Below are 19,710 nucleotides of genomic sequence, written 5' to 3'. Positions count from 1 at the left end.
TTTATCATTGCATACATAAAATACACAAACTTAATTGAACAACCTGAATTTATATACCTGTATGTGTGTATGTGCATATACATCACATGTGCATATATGTATGTGTATGCAAAAGTATGTATGTGCGTGGAATGTGCACAGATATGTGCACATGTACACGTGCATAACATACATGCAATTCATGTATGTTTATGTGTGGCTGTGTGTAGTGTGTTTGTGTATGCAGGTCTGTGTGTATATGCACGTGTGTGGATATTGTGTATATATGTGTGTGTGCACAAATCTGTGTATGTATATATGTATACATGTATATACACATGTGCATGCATTTGCGTGCATCTGAATGTGTGTATATACACATATACGTGTGTATACAGATTTGTGTGTACGTGTGGGGGGGTGTTGTGTGTATGATCTGTAAACACCACCCAGATCAAGAAAGAGATCCATCATTGCCAATACCCTAGAAGACTCTTTTGCTTTCCTTAGTCAATATAACTCCGTACTCCCCAGCTAGAGGTAATGGCTATTCTGACTTAGTTTTTTTTTGTTCTTGAACCTCATAGGAGTGGCATCCTACACTGTCTTATTTTGTGTCACTTCTTTTGCTTATGATTTTTTCTGTAAGATTCATACTTACTGTTTCATTTAGCAGTAGTTTGTGGTATAGTATTCCATTGTATTAATATACAACATTTTATCTATTCTTCTGTTGTTGGACATTTGGATTTTCAGTTTGGGGCTCTTTTTGGCCATTACATTCTTGTGCATGTCTTTTGGTGGACATAGGCATTCCTTTCTCTTGGATGTATATTTAGGAATGAAATTGCTGAGTCTAAGAGTATACATGTTTAGTTTTAATAGGTGTAGCCAAATGTTTACACTGTCCCTATCAGTGTGTGAGAGTTCCATTTCCAGTCTGCGTATGGTTTTTGGGTTATATATTTTATTTGGGACATTTCCTTTTATCCTAAGATTATAAAAATACGCTATATTTTTTTCCTAATGCTTACATAGTTTTTTTGTTTGTTTACTTTTTTTGTCTATCTGGGCTTTAACAATTAAGTTTGGAAACAATGAGTTGGAGATCTAACCTTATTTCCAGTTGGATCAGTTGTCTCAATGTCTTTCGTTGAGTAATCCACCCTTTCCTCGTTTGTTCGAAATAGCAGTTTTATCATATAGGACATTTTTACATATATTTGGATTTATTTTTGGACTTTCAATGGTTCTGCCCTTTCAACTATTTTTTATATTCCTTTGCTAACACCATACTGGTTTAATTTTAGTAACTTTGTCCTGTACTTTAGTATCTGTTATAGGTCATGCCTTTTTCATTAGTCTTATTTCAAAAGTTTCTTGGCAGTTCTTCCATATTTTGTTTTCCAGTGAACTTTAGAAACAGCTGCTGCAGTTCCAGAATAACCCCTGTGGGGATTCTGATTGGAAATGCCTTAAATTTTGTGTATTATTTAGGAAGAACTGACATTTTGTACAGTATTGGGTCTTTCCATCCAGCTGCAGGGTACAGGAAGACATATTGAACACCTGCTCACACAAACAGGTGGTAGATCCACAATGACAGATTGTAGGATGTGAAATGAAGGAAAAGTAGAGGGGAATGAATAACTGAGGTCAGAGAAAACTTCTTGGAGGTAGCAGTTGATCTGATGATGGAGATTTCTGTCCCCTGGGCAACTGGGTGGGTGGTGGAGCCGCTTCCTGGGATGGGGAAGACTGAGGGGAATGGTGGGGAGGAGATGGGAGTGTGTGTGTGACACTGATATTGAATAAATGAATAAATAGCTCTTTAACTGGTTTTCTTCTGTCTAGATACCCTTCAAATCCAAAAGAATTTTCTCAAATCACCTCTTAAATTATGGCATTTTCCCAATTGAAAACCTCTGAGGATTTTCGCTTACCTGTGGAATAACCAACCTTTAAGCTTTCCATTTGGGCATCAGTCTCCTTTTCTGCTCTCCTCACCCATTCCTCTGTAGCATTAACCACTAGACATGCCTTGACCGTTTCTGTCGCATTGCCTGCCTTTCCCGCAAGGTGATCCCACCCATCTGGAACACTCCCTCTTTCTACTTGTTTCACTCCACCCATCCTTCAGGCCCAGCCCAGCCCCTCCCCCTTAAGGCTCCTTGGCCCAGTGGGGCCTCTGACAGCCCCTCTCCCTGAATTCCTCTAGCCCTTGTGGACTCATTCGGTCCTTGTCACACAGCTTGCACTGTTGGTTAATCAGTCACACACGCGCCTTCCATGCATTTGGTCCTGGCCCCTACAGCCCCGTACCTTAGCCAGTCACGTACAATCATACACACACGTATGTGTCCTACTGCCCCGTGAGCTCCTTTTGGGACCGGGACCGTGTGTTATATGTCAGGGCATCCCTCACCTTACAGGCAGCAGTAAGGACGAAAGGTTGGCATGGTTAATGCTGACAAATGTCCATGAAATGAAAAACATCCCAGGATAATTGATTAACTTAACATTTTTTTCCTTCAGGGTATACGCGGTATTCCAAGTGACCAGTTGAATAGAGTGCTAAGAACCGTAGAATCAGCAAGACATGAGCGAGAAAGACAAATACCTAACATTCAGCAAATTCGTGAATTCCTTGAACGTCAGGTCAGCCGTAAAACTGAGGAGAGAACACTACTGTCCACAGGTAAGCCTGCTACCAACTGCCATTTCATTTCTGCAGATGGGAGCAAAATAGAACAGCCGTTTCATAATTTTAAATGGTTCACAAACCTTGGAACTTAATTGGCAACTCTATTATTGTTTGAACCATTAAATGTTGGGTCTTAGATTGTGTTTTTCACATTAAAAACCCCCTGTAGTGTGGAGTCTAGACCCTTGAGACAGGCTTGTTCGTTTCAGTGCCAGCATAGACAGTACTATAGTACTTTATTCTGCTTTTCACGTCATGGAGACTCACGAATGACACTACTATTCCAGACAGGTACAGTGCTTCTCAAGTGGACACCCTTTCAACTGGAGAAATACCCAAAGCAATACATCTTCCTCCCAAAAGCAGACAGTTGGTTAGACAAAGACCTGTTTTTACCGATAGGACATCTGTTCCAAAGTGAGTATTTGCAAGCCTAAAATTTTTTTATTAACGTTCGTCTCAGTCAGCTCGGGCCACCATAACAAACTACCATAGACTGGGTGGCTTAAACAACAGAAATTTATTCTCTTACACTTCTGGAGGCTGGAAGTTTGAGATCAGGGTGCTGGCACAGTCAGGTTCTGGTGAGGCTTCTCTTCCAGGACTCACAGACGGCCACCCTCTCACTGTGTCCTCACATGCCAGGGAGAGCAAGAGAGCCCTGGTCTCGCTTCGTCTTCTTACAAGGACACTAATTTCTTCATGTGGGCCCCATCCTCATGACCTCATCAAAACATAATCACCCCATCTCCAGATACCATCACGCTGAGGGTTAGGGCTTCAACATATGAATTTTAGGGGGCCACAAACATTCAGCCCACAGCAATGTTTGACCCAACAGAGAATCACACTTGGAATGCTTACCCATCTCTCGTTGTCTCAGGGAGAGTTGCTGCTGCTCACCCTTTAATAAGGCAAAAATCACCAATTCCATAGAAATCTATTTTAAATTACATTATTCACTTACACCAGAAATATTTTTCTCTTGCTTTTAGAGTTAAGAAAAATACCACAGAAGATCATTTTCCCAGAAAGTCTTCAACTATTGCGTGAGTACTGAGGGAGCAGGGGGTGGTGATGTTTAAAAATTCTTTTCACTGAACACTTCTTTCATTGTAAATTAGTATGTTCATTGTGGTTCACTAGAGCCATAATTAGTACACATCATATTTAATCTGTGATTCCTTTGTTACATCTTTGTTTCTTTATCAGATACTACCTGGGTCAACAGCACTTATCCCGTGTGGCCTCCATTAACAAGTGGGACCACACCTGAGTCATTTCTGTTATTTTTTTTCCCCCAACTGCCCACCTCCCGCCCAGTGTCTAGTAATGTTCGATAAATGCGTGATGTTGCTTTTTAATGGCTGGATCCATGATAGTGTAGCCGGATGATATTTTAGTGTTCTGGCTCCTTGTGGAAGTTGATAATGGCCCTAGACCTTACTCTCTTAGGCTCTCTTATGATACTAAGAACCCTAGCTTAGTGATTCCTTAACTGTGTGACACTGATTCAGTTTCTTGCCTGTTAAAAAGGCTCTGTTTTCTTATCTGTAATATGGGATGATGCTACCTTTTTCACAGGATAGTTCTACAAATTAAATGAGAACATATGAAAAGGGCTCAGCCTCAGTACTTGGCACATGTGGGTACTCAATAAATTGTAGGTATATTATTGCTATTAATTGACTAAAACTAATTTTATAATAATTGAATTCATCATCATTGACTTGTTCTGGCGATATTGATGCTTTATTTCTTCATTAAGGCATTTTGTATATATACTAGAGACAGAATAAATATATTAAAGACAGTATAAATAATAATTCACCCTTCAGAAGTACTTTTCATGTACATAATCTCATGGGAAGAGCCTTATTTCATGGGATATAGTGTTACTGAACGTTGTGTGGAATTTAGGTGCTCAAGATTATTTTTTAAATGAGTGAATACCACTCTGAATTTGTTTCACTTTAAAATGGGGTGACAATTCACGTGATGATACAAATGAGATTATGTATCCATGTAAAAGTCCTTTGTAAGGTGCCATGTAAAGGTAAGCCATAAGTAATGACACTATTTTAAAAGATGACATAGTTTTATTGCAAAAATATTTTTTTCCACTGTGAAATATTTTTCTTAGGTGTGTGAAAACCAATATTAAGAATATACACAGCTAGGTGGTATGTGACCACCTAGAGGGGTGGGATAGGGAGGGTGGGAGGGAGAGAGACGCAAGAGGGAAGAGATATGGGAACATATGTTTATGTATAACTGATTCACTTTGTGGTTAAAGCAGAAACTAACACATCATTGTAAAGCAATTATACTCCAATAAAGATGTTAAAAAAAAAGAATATACAAATTTGGGCTTCAAGGAGTAATGTCCTAAATTCAGCACGTTTTGGTAAATACGCCATGTGGCTGGCAGGTCTGGATTTGAAATGACTCTTCGGCCTTTTGTGGACCTGGCCGCCATCTTGTTCTGTGGCCACATGGGTGTCTGTTATGCTCTCTGGAGAAAATTCCCACTGCTTTAAGGGACACGTGGTAAATCCTGAAACTTAGGGAAACAGCGTCCCCTATTTGGGTTTTGATTTGTTTAGGACCCCTCCCTTCAGTTCAGAGGAAGAGCTGGATGATGGGGACCTCCTCCAGGCCTGTGCCTCGCCAGACTTACCTCCTGTGCTGTCATCTAAAAGCAACAAGAGTAGCTTTGGAAGGAACACCGTCAAAAGTGACACTGACTGGACCGAGGGAAGTGAAATTGAGGACTCTATTTCTCCCAAGCCCACAGGTAAGCTTTTGTTATTGAAAATCCCTCTGGAAATTTTGTTTAGGACGGTGGTTCTCACCTGGGGGCGCCAGGCACTGGGAGTCTGATCTGAGAAAGTGCCCAAGGAAAGGATGGGGCTCATCCCAAAGCTGCTGCCGCCTAAGGAAAATGGACAGGGCTTAGCAGGTAATCGATGTTCAAGTGGAAGGAGAGGAAGGGGTTGGGGATGCCTGGATGTATCAGTAACAAATGTAAGGGCTGCTGTAACGAACGACCACATACTGTGTGGCTTAAACTACAGAAACTTACTGACAGGAGCTGGAAGGCCAAAATCAAGGTGGCAAGGTTGGTTCTTTTTGAGGGCTGTGAGGAGAGGATCTAGTCTGTGCCTCTGTCCTTGGCTTGTAGATGGCTATCTCCTCCCTGTGTCTGGTCGCACTGACTTTCTCTGTGCATGCATCTATGTCCAAATTTTCTGCTTTTATAAGGACACCGGTCGTATTGGATTAGGGTCCGCCCTCATGACCTCACCTTAACTTGATTATCTCTTTAAAGGTCCTACCTCCAAATAAGGCCACATTCTGAGGTAATGGGGGGTAAGGACTTCAACATACGCATCTGGGACACGATTCAACCCCTGACACTGGGTGACCTTGAGAATAACTGTCCTAATACACTGTGCTGCCTCTTGGGTATGAGGCAGCCCTAAAAGAACATAAGGTCCAAGTCGGTAACTGCTGATAATTTGCTAAGGAGAAGTGACGCTGAAGGGTCATTTTTTTTTTTAAAAAAAAAGGAAATTCTGTTTAGTGCAATTTAAAAATTATATGTTTTAAACATATCACATATAATTAGTTTATTGTATTTAACTTACCTCCTGTGCTGTCATCTAAAAGCAACAAGAGTAGCTTTGGAAGGAACACCATCAAAAGTGACACTGACTGGACCGAGGGAAGTGAAATTGAGGACTCTATTTCTCCCAAGCCCACAGGTAAGCTTTTGTTATTGAAAATCCCTCTGGAAATTTTGTTTAGGACGGTGGTTCTCACCTGGGGGCGCCAGGCACTGGGAGTCTGATCTGAGAAAGTGCCCAAGGAAAGGATGGGGCTCATCCCAAAGCTGCTGCCGCCTAAGGAAAATGGACAGGGCTTAGCAGGTAATCGATGTTCAAGTGGAAGGAGAGGAAGGGGTTGGGGATGCCTGGATGTATCAGTAACAAATGTAAGGGCTGCTGTAACGAACGACCACATACTGTGTGGCTTAAACTACAGAAACTTACTGACAGGAGCTGGAAGGCCAAAATCAAGGTGGCAAGGTTGGTTCTTTTTGAGGGCTGTGAGGAGAGGATCTAGTCTGTGCCTCTGTCCTTGGCTTGTAGATGGCTATCTCCTCCCTGTGTCTGGTCGCACTGACTTTCTCTGTGCATGCATCTATGTCCAAATTTTCTGCTTTTATAAGGACACCGGTCGTATTGGATTAGGGTCCGCCCTCATGACCTCACCTTAACTTGATTATCTCTTTAAAGGTCCTACCTCCAAATAAGGCCACATTCTGAGGTAATGGGGGTAAGGACTTCAACATACGCATCTGGGACACGATTCAACCCCTGACACTGGGTGACCTTGAGAATAACTGTCCTAATACACTGTGCTGCCTCTTGGGTATGAGGCAGCCCTAAAAGAACATAAGGTCCAAGTCGGTAACTGCTGATAATTTGCTAAGGAGAAGTGACGCTGAAGGGTCATTTTTTTTTTTAAAAAAAAAGGAAATTCTGTTTAGTGCAATTTAAAAATTATATGTTTTAAACATATCACATATAATTAGTTTATTGTATTTAATTTGTATATACCGTGTATTTATATAATTATGTAAAATATAACTAATCATTTAAAAACAACTGGTTTTGAAAAGAATATATGAGTATCCCATTCATGCAGGCTGCCTCACTGAAATTAAAGTTTTCTGACCATGTACTTGAATGAGACCATCCTTCTTTGATTTAAAAATTTTATTCTTCTAGTCTAGAGGAACATGATTTCTTTAAAGGAAGTATTTGCAAAGCTTAGACTCTCTCAAATTGTTTGTAAGGTTATTTTGGAACTGAAGATAAATATAATCTTTTTTTAAACGTCACCTATTTTCTGTGGGTACTATAGGAACCTCCATTAAAACATTAACTGGAAAAGCTGAAAAGACAGTTTCAAATCACAGAAGTGTGAATAAGCCAGTTGGTGGGCTTAATGTTGCTGAGACGTTCATCAAAAAAGCACAAAAAGAAGATCTAAAGGTGATATCACTTTTACTTGCTAAGCATACACTAATTCATCTTTTAATGAATATTCCTTAATAATTGTATTTTTTACAGTGAAATGTAAAACAAATATAATTATTTAGTATAGTAGAGGTTGAGATTTTTACATTGTCTTGTTTTCAGCATCGTATTTCTTCCTATTCCATAGAGAATCACAGATACTGAAAGGATAACTGGTAATAATACGTCCTATGCTTATCAAGTTTTACGGGTTTTCACAATCCTGTCACGTGTATTATTTGACGTTTGCAGATATTAGGTAGTTTGTTCACAGAAGCTTGTGACTGATTAGAATCTGGGGACTTCAGCTCTGAGTCTAGGAACCTTTCTGCCACCGTGGCGAGACCTGGAAGTGAAATCGGGACTTTCAGGGTTGGGAGCCAGAGTCGGTGGAGAGATGCTTCAGGTCCATGACCCAAGCACAGGGCAAAGCCAAGCTCCCCTCCCTGAGTGGAGGAGAGGCCCTGACACACTCCAAGGTCCCGCACCAGGCACCGGAAGCGCTTCTGTGGACAGAGACCTGGTCGGGCTCGTCTGTGTTGATGGGGTCTGCCAGTAGTGGTTGCTTTTTTCTTAATTTTTCCCTTGAATTAGATTTCATTCTTCCCCTGCTCATCTGTGGAATCCAGAGCATTTCGTCAAACTACGTTCGTAAGTTACTGCCATTTGTGTTACACAGCCAAAAATGACAAAAAGTCACAGAAGGTCAAGAGAGAGCCACCGCGTCTTCCTTAGAAGGGGCGCCGGAGATACACGCGCTCCTTTAGGTCAGGGCCGTTTCTGCAGGGCCCGCCTGTGACGTCTCCTGCAGTTAAATGTCTTAGTATCACAGAGGTAAGAGCCCCAGAGCCAGCCTAGCTGCTCCTTGGGGAGCATCCTGACTTGTCTTCTGCAACGTAGTGTTCCTGGAATTTGCTAAATTCATGATTGCTGAGTAGGAAATGTTCATTTCCACAGCAAGGAACAGAAAAAGGAGGTGATTCCCTCTGCTTTCAAAGCACAGATTTCCAAATCCGTTTCATTTCCCCTCCAGAGATGACCAAATGACCAGACTGGGGGATCCTTTGAGGCTCCCAACTTCTCAGCGGCTCAGTCTGGCCAACAGAGTGGTCAAGGGGCTCTAACATGCACAGTTTCTTTAGGAAACATTCATTATTCTCCACGTATTTTTTTCAGTGTGCCGATGTGGACGATATTGACTGGGACATATCATCCTTAGAGGAAGAGAAATCTTTGGGGAGAAGAATTGGAAGAGAACAGAAGGAACCTCCACCTGTGAAGAATGAGTCAAATTCTACTCAAGTGCCAAGTGCCTGGGGTGCAACCAACCTGAAAGGGCCAAAGGGAGAAGGTTCGCTGCTTTGGTGTCTAGCAGAAGCCCCTATAGATATCTAAGCTATGCTAATATATTATCAGACAAAAACACTGTTGGCATAACAAAGATCTTGCTTTCCTCACATTATTTTAACAAGGACTGAATGTGAACAACTTAACTGATTTGTACATATTTACTAATTTTCTAAAACTTAATTGTAGGTCTACTCCTTAGTCTTTAAATTTCTAAAATCTCTATTTTTGAAAACGCCCATATAAATAGTCTCTTCATGCAGATGCCTCATGGAAATTTAAATTTCTGATCATCTACCTAGATGAGGCCACTTTTTCTGTCTTCCTGTATTCATCTGTCTACATGTTAAATATTTTTATTTTCTTCCAAGGAAGATTCTTCTTGTAGCACTGTCGCCAGTGGGATGAATGACAAGTGAAACGGTCCACTGCTATTGTTCCTATTCACCCAGGCTAGAGTCTGGATAATAAGTCCAGTAACTTACCTCTCAACCCATTTAATTTTTAAAATCAGAAAATATAATTTGTATTTTTTTCTATCAGAGCAATTCTCCTCCACGCCACCTCTCAGCCATTCTTCATCTGTGCGTCCCATGAGCCGTGCCTCTGAGTAACGGGCTCAAACCCCTATTGCTAGGCTCACTGACTTCAGACATGAACTGTCGAAGTTCTGCTAAGACAGATGAGGACTGGGCTCCTTCCCCACTCCCTGCACCTCTCATGCCTCCTCTTCAGGACTTTTGTTCCCACATCTGTAATTGTAAACAAATACGTGCACATCTCTGTACTTGCTCTGTCTGTCTGTAGCAGGGTCTCCTGCCTCATCCCCCCCGCCACCGCCCTTTGTAAGATGAGCCATTGCTGCCTCTGCCTTCACGTGACCTCTTTTCTCCACCAACGTGTCAGTCATAACACTGACCTTCTGTTCTGTCACCGTCATAAGTTTTCGGTGCTTTGTCTCAAGATCCATCCTAATCTTTGAAAAAGCAAAAGGCGTGTTTATGCTACGGCGACTCTGTGAGGACACAGGGCCAAGAGGATGCCCTGACTGCATTTCCTCCCTCCGCCCCAATGTCATGATCCAACACCCCTTAAAGAAACATTTCTGGAGTCACATGCAAGTGGAATTCTCAGCCCTCTCCTGTTTCAGTGGCTCAAGGCACTTTTGAACTAACTTCATGTTTAAGCTCATCTACCCTAGAAAACCTGGGGTACCATTTTACTGTTTAATCCCTCCTTGGCTTGTTAATTTTATTCTCCTCTCTTTACCACTGCCAGCCTCCATACCCTGTGCTGAATGCTGGCAAGGAGAGGCCGGGCGGAAGCTTCCTTACGAGGGCCCCTTGAGGCTACCCCGGAGACGTGGCCATCCCGTGGTGGGACTGTCCGCAGCCTCTTTCTTTCACAGTTTGTAGGAGCTAGGGGTGGGGTTGCGAGCAGACTCAGACACGAGTGATGAATTACCGTCTGAAGTTGCGGATTTTTTTTACAGACTGGACGGTGTGCTTATTTCATCACTGGGGCCTCCCCTCCCCCGCTCTCTCCCTCCACAGGACCTCAGGATGAATCCAGCACATTGAAAAGCAGCTTAGTAACCGTGACTGATTGGAGTGACTCTTCAGATGTGTAACTGTCACCCCACGCATCAGGAGGCCCTTCCAGACGCCAGCAGTATTGCAGGATCACAGTATTTCAGTACTGCCTACACGACTCTAGTGCTCCTGCTTGGCGGTATCTCCTACAATAACAAGGAAGCTGCCTCTCAAGGAACAAGAGTCCCTTTAGTGGCACCTAATGCAGTTATTACAAAACAAACTGTCAGCTGTATTCTGAAGCATATAAAGGTGTTTAAGCCTGCTGCTGCTTAAAAATGATGTGTCGTTGAAGTCATAAAAAGTTTTTTCTTCAGAACGGTACTCTAGTGTTTAAGTGTATTTTTTTTTTCAACTAATTTTTAAGTGAATTTTTTTAAACTTCTTCTAGCAGGTTTTGGTTTGAATTAAAACCTTTTTTTATATCTTTCTTATGCATGTTGTCACGTTGGAGGTGTTTTATTTTAAAGTTCTGTTAGTATCCTTAAAATTGAATTAGTGGAATCAGTGAAATCTTAAGAGTAGATTGCTTATTTTTCACATAGAAGTAAGTTTAGAGTTATAAAAATATAGCCAGGCCCACGTTAGCTAACTCCATTTTCCAGAAGTACTTTTACCATATGCAGCTTTGAGCCATTGTAAGCATGTTGTTTTATTTTTAGAACTTTAAATACCATTTCTGTGGCATCATCTTTACCTTGGATATTTTATGAATAAAATGTAGCCAGTTTAAACGTCAGTTAATTTATCGCACTATGAACAGAATAGATCGAGTCCATGCTGAATTCATGTGTCTGCAGTTTTTTTTCACTTTTTTAAAATGCCCAACCCGTATTCTAAAGTACCTCAAAACTAACTTAGTTTTATTCTTAACAATGACACTGTCAACTTTCAAAAAGTTCATATAAACTGTTTTCTGCATTTTTTATACTTTGTGTTACTATCTGTACTCTGTTTCCAAAAAAAAAGTTACATTTTAACTAAATGGTTTTTTGGATTTTGGATCTTTCTTCATTTTGCCAACCTTTCAAGTAAAGCCCTCCATTACATCCATGTGACTGTGGCTGAGTTATTAGAGCTGATTTCTGAGTTAGGCTTATCTCGTTAGAGGATTTAAGCTTGCCTTGGTAGCTGTGCCATGTAAACACACTGACCTAAAAGTTAAAACAATGTTTTATCTGTTTCTGCCCCACCAGAGTCTTTTTTACTTGTGGGCCACTCTCACCCTTTTGAAAACTTCCCACAAAGGCCAATTTTATGCAGATATACTCACTTTATATATAAGTTTCTAAAAGCTCTAATAAATGCTGAATCAAATCTTCATTGTAGTAGGACAGAGATAAGCAACCTACAAAAACGCCTGAGAAGGAACCCAGGCCCTTACATTCACTCGCTTATTCCACAGAGATCTGTTGAGCTCCTTGTTTGTTTGTGTTTAACATGCATTATTAGTTCACTTAATTAGAACAACTTTGAGACACAGTTATGATAATTTTCTTAAAGATGTGAGAAACAGTTATACAATAACTTGCCAAAGCCATACACTTAGAAAGTGACAAAAGTAGGCTTTAAACCGGGTCTCAAATCTAAGTCCTTGGTCTGCCAGGTCTTAATTCCTGAGCAGAAAGCATTGGGGAAATATGATGAATGTCCGCTAAGGAAACCCAACAGTTATGTTGAAAAGACCGATCCTTTATCTGGTTAGTCCTGTCATTTTAGATTGCACTAGAATTGGCATGTTCGTTTTCCTTTGGGCTATCGCCTTATATTTCTCCTCACTGACACACAACTAATGTGTTTCTGGCTACTGACACAGTGTTTCTGTACTTTCACCCCTTCTCTCCATAAATTCTTCAGAAGCTAGAACAGTTCAGTACAATCAAAATATTGTCTTCACCAGTACAGCTCTGAAATTTAAAAATTTGTTTTAAACACACACTCACAAAACCCGGCCCCGCCACTGGCCTGTAGCACCTAACCTCCCTCCACGGCTTTCAGTTCATTTGTGTCCCTGGAAAATGTATTCAAGTATTATTATGGCCTGGAAAAAAAATCGTATATATATATATATATATATATATATATATATACACAAACACACACACACACACACACACACATATATATATGTACATACATACATACATATATGTGTGTAATAAACTTGTTCTTTTTCTTTCATTGAGCACTTCCAAACAATGTGATTTTCCTTTTTAAGTCTTTCACGCTTGAGGAAAATGAAAATGTTTTGGTCACCCATGCTGTGATTAGTATTGGAAAGGATATGACTCATAGATTTACACAGACAGCCAATTCTTATCCAAAGCTTGAGACTGTATATTTCACCCTAGACTGCCTCAGTTCAAAGTCTTGGTTTTGTCACTCGCCGCGGCAAGTCACTTCAACTCTCTGCTTTCATTTCATCCCCTGCCAGCTCAGGTTGCTACAGCACTTACCTCAGGGGGCAGTTGTGAGGATGGAGTGAGTGAGGGCACACGCAGACTGAGATAACTATCTCGCCCTTACGGGCATGAGGTCAAAGGGCTGGCCCTAGAAATAAAACGGCGTCTGTGGTCAGAGATCACTGGAGCAACTTAACACGTCTCGAAAAATGCTGTCTCTCCATTACCGGTTAGTTCCACGCACAGGACCTGAGCGACGCACTGGAACTTGGTCCGTTATTTCTGAGCAGGGCAGGTACAACGCGGCTCCAGGCCTTCCTCTGTTGGCCCCAAAGTCGGCCGTGACAGGCGTCTCCAGCTCGGCTCTTGCCGATGCCCCAACCCCAGGATCTGCCCTCTGTACCAGAGAAGCCAGAGCAGTTATTTAAAGCGGCCGTGCCAGGCAATGGGCAGTAGCGTTTGGCCCTGTTAGCCCTTGCTGGAGCAGCCGTGGAGAAGTACGGTGGTGACGGACAGGGGTCAGAAACCAGAATTCGGCTCTACGCAGCCAGTACATGTTCGGTCAACCCAAACATCTGAGGAATAGTCTCAGATTGCCCCCATACCGTTTACAAGACACAACTCCGTATACACCTTCTGTTTAATATACGAAGAAAAAGAAACATAAAAAATGGGGACAAAGACTGCAAGGTCTGAATGATTAAGAAGGCTACATTACGAATACTGGAATCTTTGGTGCTAAATACATATACATATTTTATGATGTATAAAATGTATACAAATCCTGTAAATAGCCTGTTTATTTTTTTATAGAAAGCCACAACAGAAAATGATTAGTATGTAACTATGTGAGAACATTTACATCCGATAATCAACAAGTTCTTCAAATTTGTATTTTTAAAATAGTTTGAGTGTTAATTGTAGGAGGGCCTTGATGGCAGCATTTTGTGAACAGTTCGATGTTTAAAACAAGCTCAAGACACGGCTTGCGGGCAGTGCTCTTTTTAGACGTAAGCGTTTTTATCAAACTGTTTTGAAGGGTTTGTGGTTTTAAAATCTTCTCCACCGTGATACTTTGTCCGAGAAGACATGATAGATGTGGCCCCATTGTATGTGTATCCCATTCTGCAAGGCAAAACACAGTTTGGTAGATTGTCTTTAACACGTAGGTCAAACAAAAATGGGAAGAAACCATTTTGCCCCTATTTCTGTCATAGCTAAGTCTGTCTTTCCCTGATTACTTTTAGCTTTCTTCCCTTCTCTCTCTCTCCCCAAGAAATATTTCAATGTCATTTCTGAACAGCTGGTGTGACCAAGAGAATCTGCAGAAGAAACTCATGGCTTCTTAATTTGTTCAGTTGCTCTCCTTCAAAACTTATTTAAGGACTTCCCTGGTGGCGCTAGTGGTTAAGAATCCTCCTGCCAATGCAGGGGACACGGGTTCAAGCCCTGGTCCAGGAAGATCCCACATGCCGCGGAGCAGCTGAGCCCGTGCGCCACAGCTACTGAGCCTGCGCTCTAGAGCCTGCGGGCCACAACTACTGAGCCCACGTGCTACAACTACTGAAGCCCACGCGCCTAGAGCCCGTGCTCCGCAACAAGAGAAGCCACCGCAACGAGAAGCCTGCGCACCGCAACGGAGAGTAGCCCCCGCTCGCCGCAGCTAGAGAAAGCCCGTGCACAGCAACGAAGACCCAACGCAGCCAAATAATAAATAAATTTATAAAAAAAGAAAAATACTTATTTAAAACTCATCTTCCTGGAACCTAGGAGACTGTGGTGACCTTAATCAGCAATTTCTGCCTGTGTGAAAATTCTGATGAGGCCAAAGTGAAGAATATACCCCCAGAGTTAGACCCAGATTTCTACTTACATCAATAGCTTTGGAATGTAAGAATGTCAAGCTCTGGGGTTTTTTTAATGAACTATAATTATATTTATTCTATTCAATATAATATTTACTATATTAAATGTCATATTTACTCTATATTCCTAACCTTTCCCAATTCTGGGTTTTTGAAGTTTCTAAGAGTCATATGAACTATCTATAATTTGTCCCACATGTAACAATTTAGAATAGTACTGTACTTTTTAACAGGTCATTTTTGTCTCTTTTTCATACCTGGGTGCTTTGTTGTTGTCAGATATTGAAAAGCAAAATATGACACCACCAATTATGCAGAGTGAGGCTCCTGCCCATCCAATAAACAGAGCAGCTCCTAATTCATACCTGTGAAGAAGTATCACACAAGTATAAAAGCTTACTTATTTGGGGAGTAAACAGCGTTTAACACTACTAGCCAACACTTACTAAATGCTCATAATACATTTTTGCTATTGGAGCTTGTACAGGAAGTAATAACATCTGTATGTGTAGAATGCTTTAAACTTTTCTCAAAGCGTTTTTATAGCCATCACTTGACTATATCTTCCCAACATCCCGAAAAGAAGATGAAAGCATCCCTGCAGGCAAACCAGGAGCAGTCAGCTCAAGCTGGGGCCTCCTGGCCTATCAGCATCTTTCCTCTGGGCTCTGCCTGAAGCTCACAAAGGTTTCCATCTATTTATTCTGTCATGCGGGCTAAACCATTAAGGCAGACTCCAGTTAGAAAAGGGAAAGTTGCGTTTGCTTTCATTTTAGTTCAACTCAGTGTTTATCAAGCACCTGCTGTGTGCAGTCATGTGCAAGGTACTGAAGGGTGGCAGAACATGCCACCCCAAATGTGCCACTTTGGCAACAAGGATTATTTTGAGCTGAAAGCAACTGAGAAGAAACACATACGGGGACAGCTCTCTGCCTTCCCCCCATTTGCCTAAAAGCAGGACATAAATTTGTAAAGCTGTTCCCTATCCCCTCTCTGCCAGGAAGGACAGAACTTAATTCCCAGAGACACTGTACACGCTGCTCAGCCCACAAATGGCACCAGAGCAATCTATGTAACAAACTTCACTAACGCTCATCTTCCATTAGTTCCCTCATCGCATGCCTTCCCATAATTTGTGCCTCTAGAAGCTCAGAGTCCTTTTCCTTTGTCTTGCCACTTCTCTACAAACGTATTGTTCTTTTGTTAAGATGCTATATAAGCTCAAGTTCTAGCCACCCCTTTGAGTTACGCACCACTGGGTACTCCCATGTGTATGTGTGATGCACATGTTAATGAACTCTGGTTTTCTTATTAATCTACCTTTTTTTCAGTCTAACTTACAGGGTCCCAGCAGGGAATCTAGGAGAGTAGAGGAAAAAAATAGTTTGTCTTCTTCTACAGTGTCAATGAAAGGTCAGTGATAGGTACAGCCTCATCTTGCTTATCACTACAATCTAGTGAGAGATGAATAAAAAATAACTATAATTTAGTGACAGATTGCTGTGAAGCATCTCCTAGATGGCAGGCCATAGTACTTCACTCATGACTAGAACAGATGCAAAGATAAGTAAGACAGCCCCTGCCTTGGAGAGGTCACCATACAAATGTACAAATATCGCTACTGAGAACAAAGGAAATCACAGCTGAGGGCTGGAGGAAATCCTTTTAGGGGAGGAATATAGATACATTTTATATATATATATATATATATATATATATATATGTTTCAGAGAAACATATAGAGAGATCTATATATAGGTCTATACATACATATAATATATATGTTTCAGAGAAACAAATAAGGAATAAGGAAAGTATACCAAATCTCGGGCTGTAGTGTTCTCATGTCTGTCTATCCTTTTCCTGAAGAATAGGGGTTTTTTTACTTTTTTTTTTTTTTTTTTTTAAATAAAGAAGTGATTCTCAAACTCTTTGAGCCCACAGACCGCCATCACAAGGCAAAAACTGATGGACAACATTCCCTACCTAATGGTGCTTTTCAGTGTCAAATGAAGTCAGAGTGGGAAGGGTCTGTTTTGATCATACAGAATCCACAGAGGGGCTGAGAACGGAAAGGAAGAGGTGAGAGTAAGAGGGGAAAGTCAGGGCCCAGGTCAGCCTGTCCCCCTGAACTAAGTGCAGGGCCAGGGCCAGGCTTATGTGGACAGCAGCTGGCGCGAGTGACCTGTGCCTGTCCTGAGCTTTGCCTCGTCCTCTTCTACATGCTGTGGTGCTATGTCTGAGCTCCCATCTGGGCAGGGGCAGGCAGCAGTGGTGGTGTGACAGTGTGGCCCTGGCCACCAGCCAGCAGGAGCAGGAAGCAACATTTACACAAGACGAGGGCCTTGTGGTCCACGTGCCCATTTCCAGATCCGGCTTTTGAGGTATTTCACAGCCTCCATTTGCAACTGGGAATGGGTGACGTACACAGTACACGCTGCCTTGTGAACCCTTCTTTTCTCACTCTTGTGTGGCCTTCCCTGGGAAATCAGATTGAGAGCTAAAGGAAGGAACAGCTGTAAGCTCCTCATCCTGCCCTGGAGCACCGATTAGGCTCTGGGAACCGAGAAACTTCTGGAACTGTTCCAATCAGACACAGTAGCAGAAACAGAAGGTTGATGTAAGTGGGGAAAAACCCCTTCGGTCTGCACAAAAACCAGCTCAAAAGAGGACTGAAGAGTGAAGGGCACAGGTGAAAACAAAAGAGCTGGCCAGGGCTTCCCTGGTGGCGCAGTGGTTGAGAATCCGCCTGCCGATGCAGGGGACACGGGTTCGTGCCCCGGTCCGGGAGGATCCCGCATGCCACGGAGCGGCTGGGCCCGTGAGCCACGGCCGCTGGGCCTGCACGTCCGGAGCCTGTGCTCCACAACGGGAGAGGCCACAACAGTGAGAGGCCCGCGTACCGCAAAAAACAAACAAACAAAAAAAAAACGAGGAGAGGGGCTGCCAAGGTGTAGGTGCCTGTCACTGGACCTCTTTAAACATCTGCAATTCCTACAGCAAGCTGGCACCAAGTCCGTCTGCTGTCATCCTTTTACTGCAGAGACAACTAAAGGATGAGCATAGTGAAAATTTCTACTTGGAGGACATGAGTATAGGATTACAATTTAATGATATTTTCTATTTTTCTTTATTTTTCCCCCTAGAGCTTAGGCTGTTTTCTCTCCTGAAACTATGCATTAGTATTTAACTCTCAATATAAATACTCCTGGAAGAAACAGTCTGAGATTTTTTCCAAAATGTTTAGCTTTCTAAAATAGGATGCCAGTGCCAGGCATCATGGTTAAAAGTAAGTCTCTAATTATTAATAATCCATTACGGGTTAGGGTGGTAGAAATCAAACCACAGCTCGGCAATATCAAGTCATTTAGAAAGAGCAGGGACTTCCCTGGTGGTCCAGTGGTCGAGAATCCAGGCTCCCAATGCAGGGCGCCCGGGTTTGATCCCTGGTTCGGGAACTAGATCCCGCATGCCACAACGAAGATACTGCACACGGCAACGAAGATCCAGCGTGCCGCAACTAAGACCCGGAGCAGCCAAATAAATAAATAAATATTAAAAAATAAAAATAAAATAAAAAGAGCATACAAATGTGTAGAAATCAGAGGATAAATTACCCAAGCAGTTCAAATGTTGGAAGCTATGTCTTTATATTCATTTAAGCATCTTGAAACTTTCTGAGGGGATTAAGAATCATGAGTTTGGCTTGTATCAAAAACTGGTTCACTTATTCCTGTTTTTAAATATATTTTTAGATTTTCTTGAGGTCACTAAATATAGACTCTATTCCAAGGAGACTATCATTTCCTTTTGAACTTCTTATGAATTCTAGAGACAAACATCTAATAAACAGAAGAACCATTTTAGAGCTGAAGTTGAGGTCACTAAATATAGACTCTATTCCAAGGAGACTATCATTTCCTTTTGAACTTATGAATTCTGTCAGAGACAAACATCTAATAAACAGAACCATTTTAGAGCTGAAGTCCTTAAGAGATTCCACATCTATACCAATAATTTTTAACAATTTGGATGTGAGGGCTTTTGTGACTCGGTTCTTTCTCTTACAGAGACGTTTTCTTCTTCATTCTGTTGAAAGACACGTACAGCAGACTCATTCAACAGTGACTTGAATTCACACCCAACAGTGTACGTGATCTGGCAAAAATGGCCTTGTATTATTGAAAGACAGGATTGAAGGTGAGCCATGTAACATCCACTCGTTTGTTCTGGGCAACGCCTCCTTTAACATTTATCAGGAAACTCTGTCTCTGCCTGGAAATCTTTCTTCATTTTTGGTAAGAGGAAGAAGCTGACTTCAACACCTCAGATGATTAGCCAAATTTCAGATGATCTGTTGCAGGTCTGTCTTTTGTTAACAATATCCTCCCGGCCCTAGACCAGCTTTCCCACTAGGAGAGCGGCCTCTTTATTGAGCTGTTACAATCGCCAAAGTTTCTTCATTATTCTGAAAAGGTATCAATTTGCTTAGCACCAGACAGATCCAGGACCGTCAGGCTAGGGACATAACTTCGTTTTACAGATCAGAACACTGCTTTTGGAATATCTCTCAGACATTCTGCTCAATGGATAGGGCTCATCAAAGCTGCCTTATTACCTTAATTCATGTATATAATTGAATGTGAATCTAGTAAACAAGTAATAGGGAAAATTTTCTCTTCTATACAGAGAAAAGAAAACACAGATTGATCACTTAGGGTTTTCCCAAAAAAG

At 41.7% G+C, this 19,710-nt stretch overlaps 2 protein-coding genes across 5 annotated transcripts in view; one reads left to right on the top strand and one right to left on the bottom strand.

Moving 5' to 3' along the window:
• Positions 1-11,739, top strand: part of DZIP1 (DAZ interacting zinc finger protein 1) — a 54,600-nt gene extending 42,861 nt beyond the window's left edge. For 2 of the 3 annotated variants that reach the window (XM_024123167.3, XM_024123166.3), the window contains exons 16-19: positions 2,515-2,677; positions 2,971-3,100; positions 3,679-3,732; positions 5,290-5,581. In XM_024123167.3, coding sequence (XP_023978935.2) covers positions 2,515-2,677; positions 2,971-3,100; positions 3,679-3,732; positions 5,290-5,566 — 624 coding nt within the window. In that variant the 3' untranslated portion in view covers positions 5,567-5,581. Of the gene's footprint in view, positions 1-2,514; positions 2,678-2,970; positions 3,101-3,678; positions 3,733-5,289; positions 5,582-7,615; positions 7,747-8,946; positions 9,122-10,670 lie in introns of those variants that run through there. The other variant, XM_055089441.1, reaches the window with a different exon arrangement.
• A 2,072-nt stretch (positions 11,740-13,811) lies between these two features.
• The window catches only part of CLDN10 (claudin 10), a 107,710-nt gene continuing 101,811 nt past the window's right edge, over positions 13,812-19,710 (bottom strand). For both annotated transcript variants that reach the window (XM_007117722.2, XM_007117721.3), the window contains exons 4-5: positions 15,234-15,341; positions 13,812-14,236 (exon numbers count right to left, since the gene is read on the bottom strand). In XM_007117722.2, coding sequence (XP_007117784.1) covers positions 14,116-14,236; positions 15,234-15,341 — 229 coding nt within the window. In that variant the 3' untranslated portion in view covers positions 13,812-14,115. The remainder of the gene's footprint in view (positions 14,237-15,233; positions 15,342-19,710) is intronic.

Source organism: Physeter macrocephalus, chromosome 13, assembly GCF_002837175.3.
Source record: "Physeter macrocephalus isolate SW-GA chromosome 13, ASM283717v5, whole genome shotgun sequence".
NCBI lineage: Eukaryota > Metazoa > Chordata > Mammalia > Artiodactyla > Physeteridae > Physeter > Physeter macrocephalus.
This window is presented reverse-complemented; position numbering and strand designations above follow the sequence as displayed.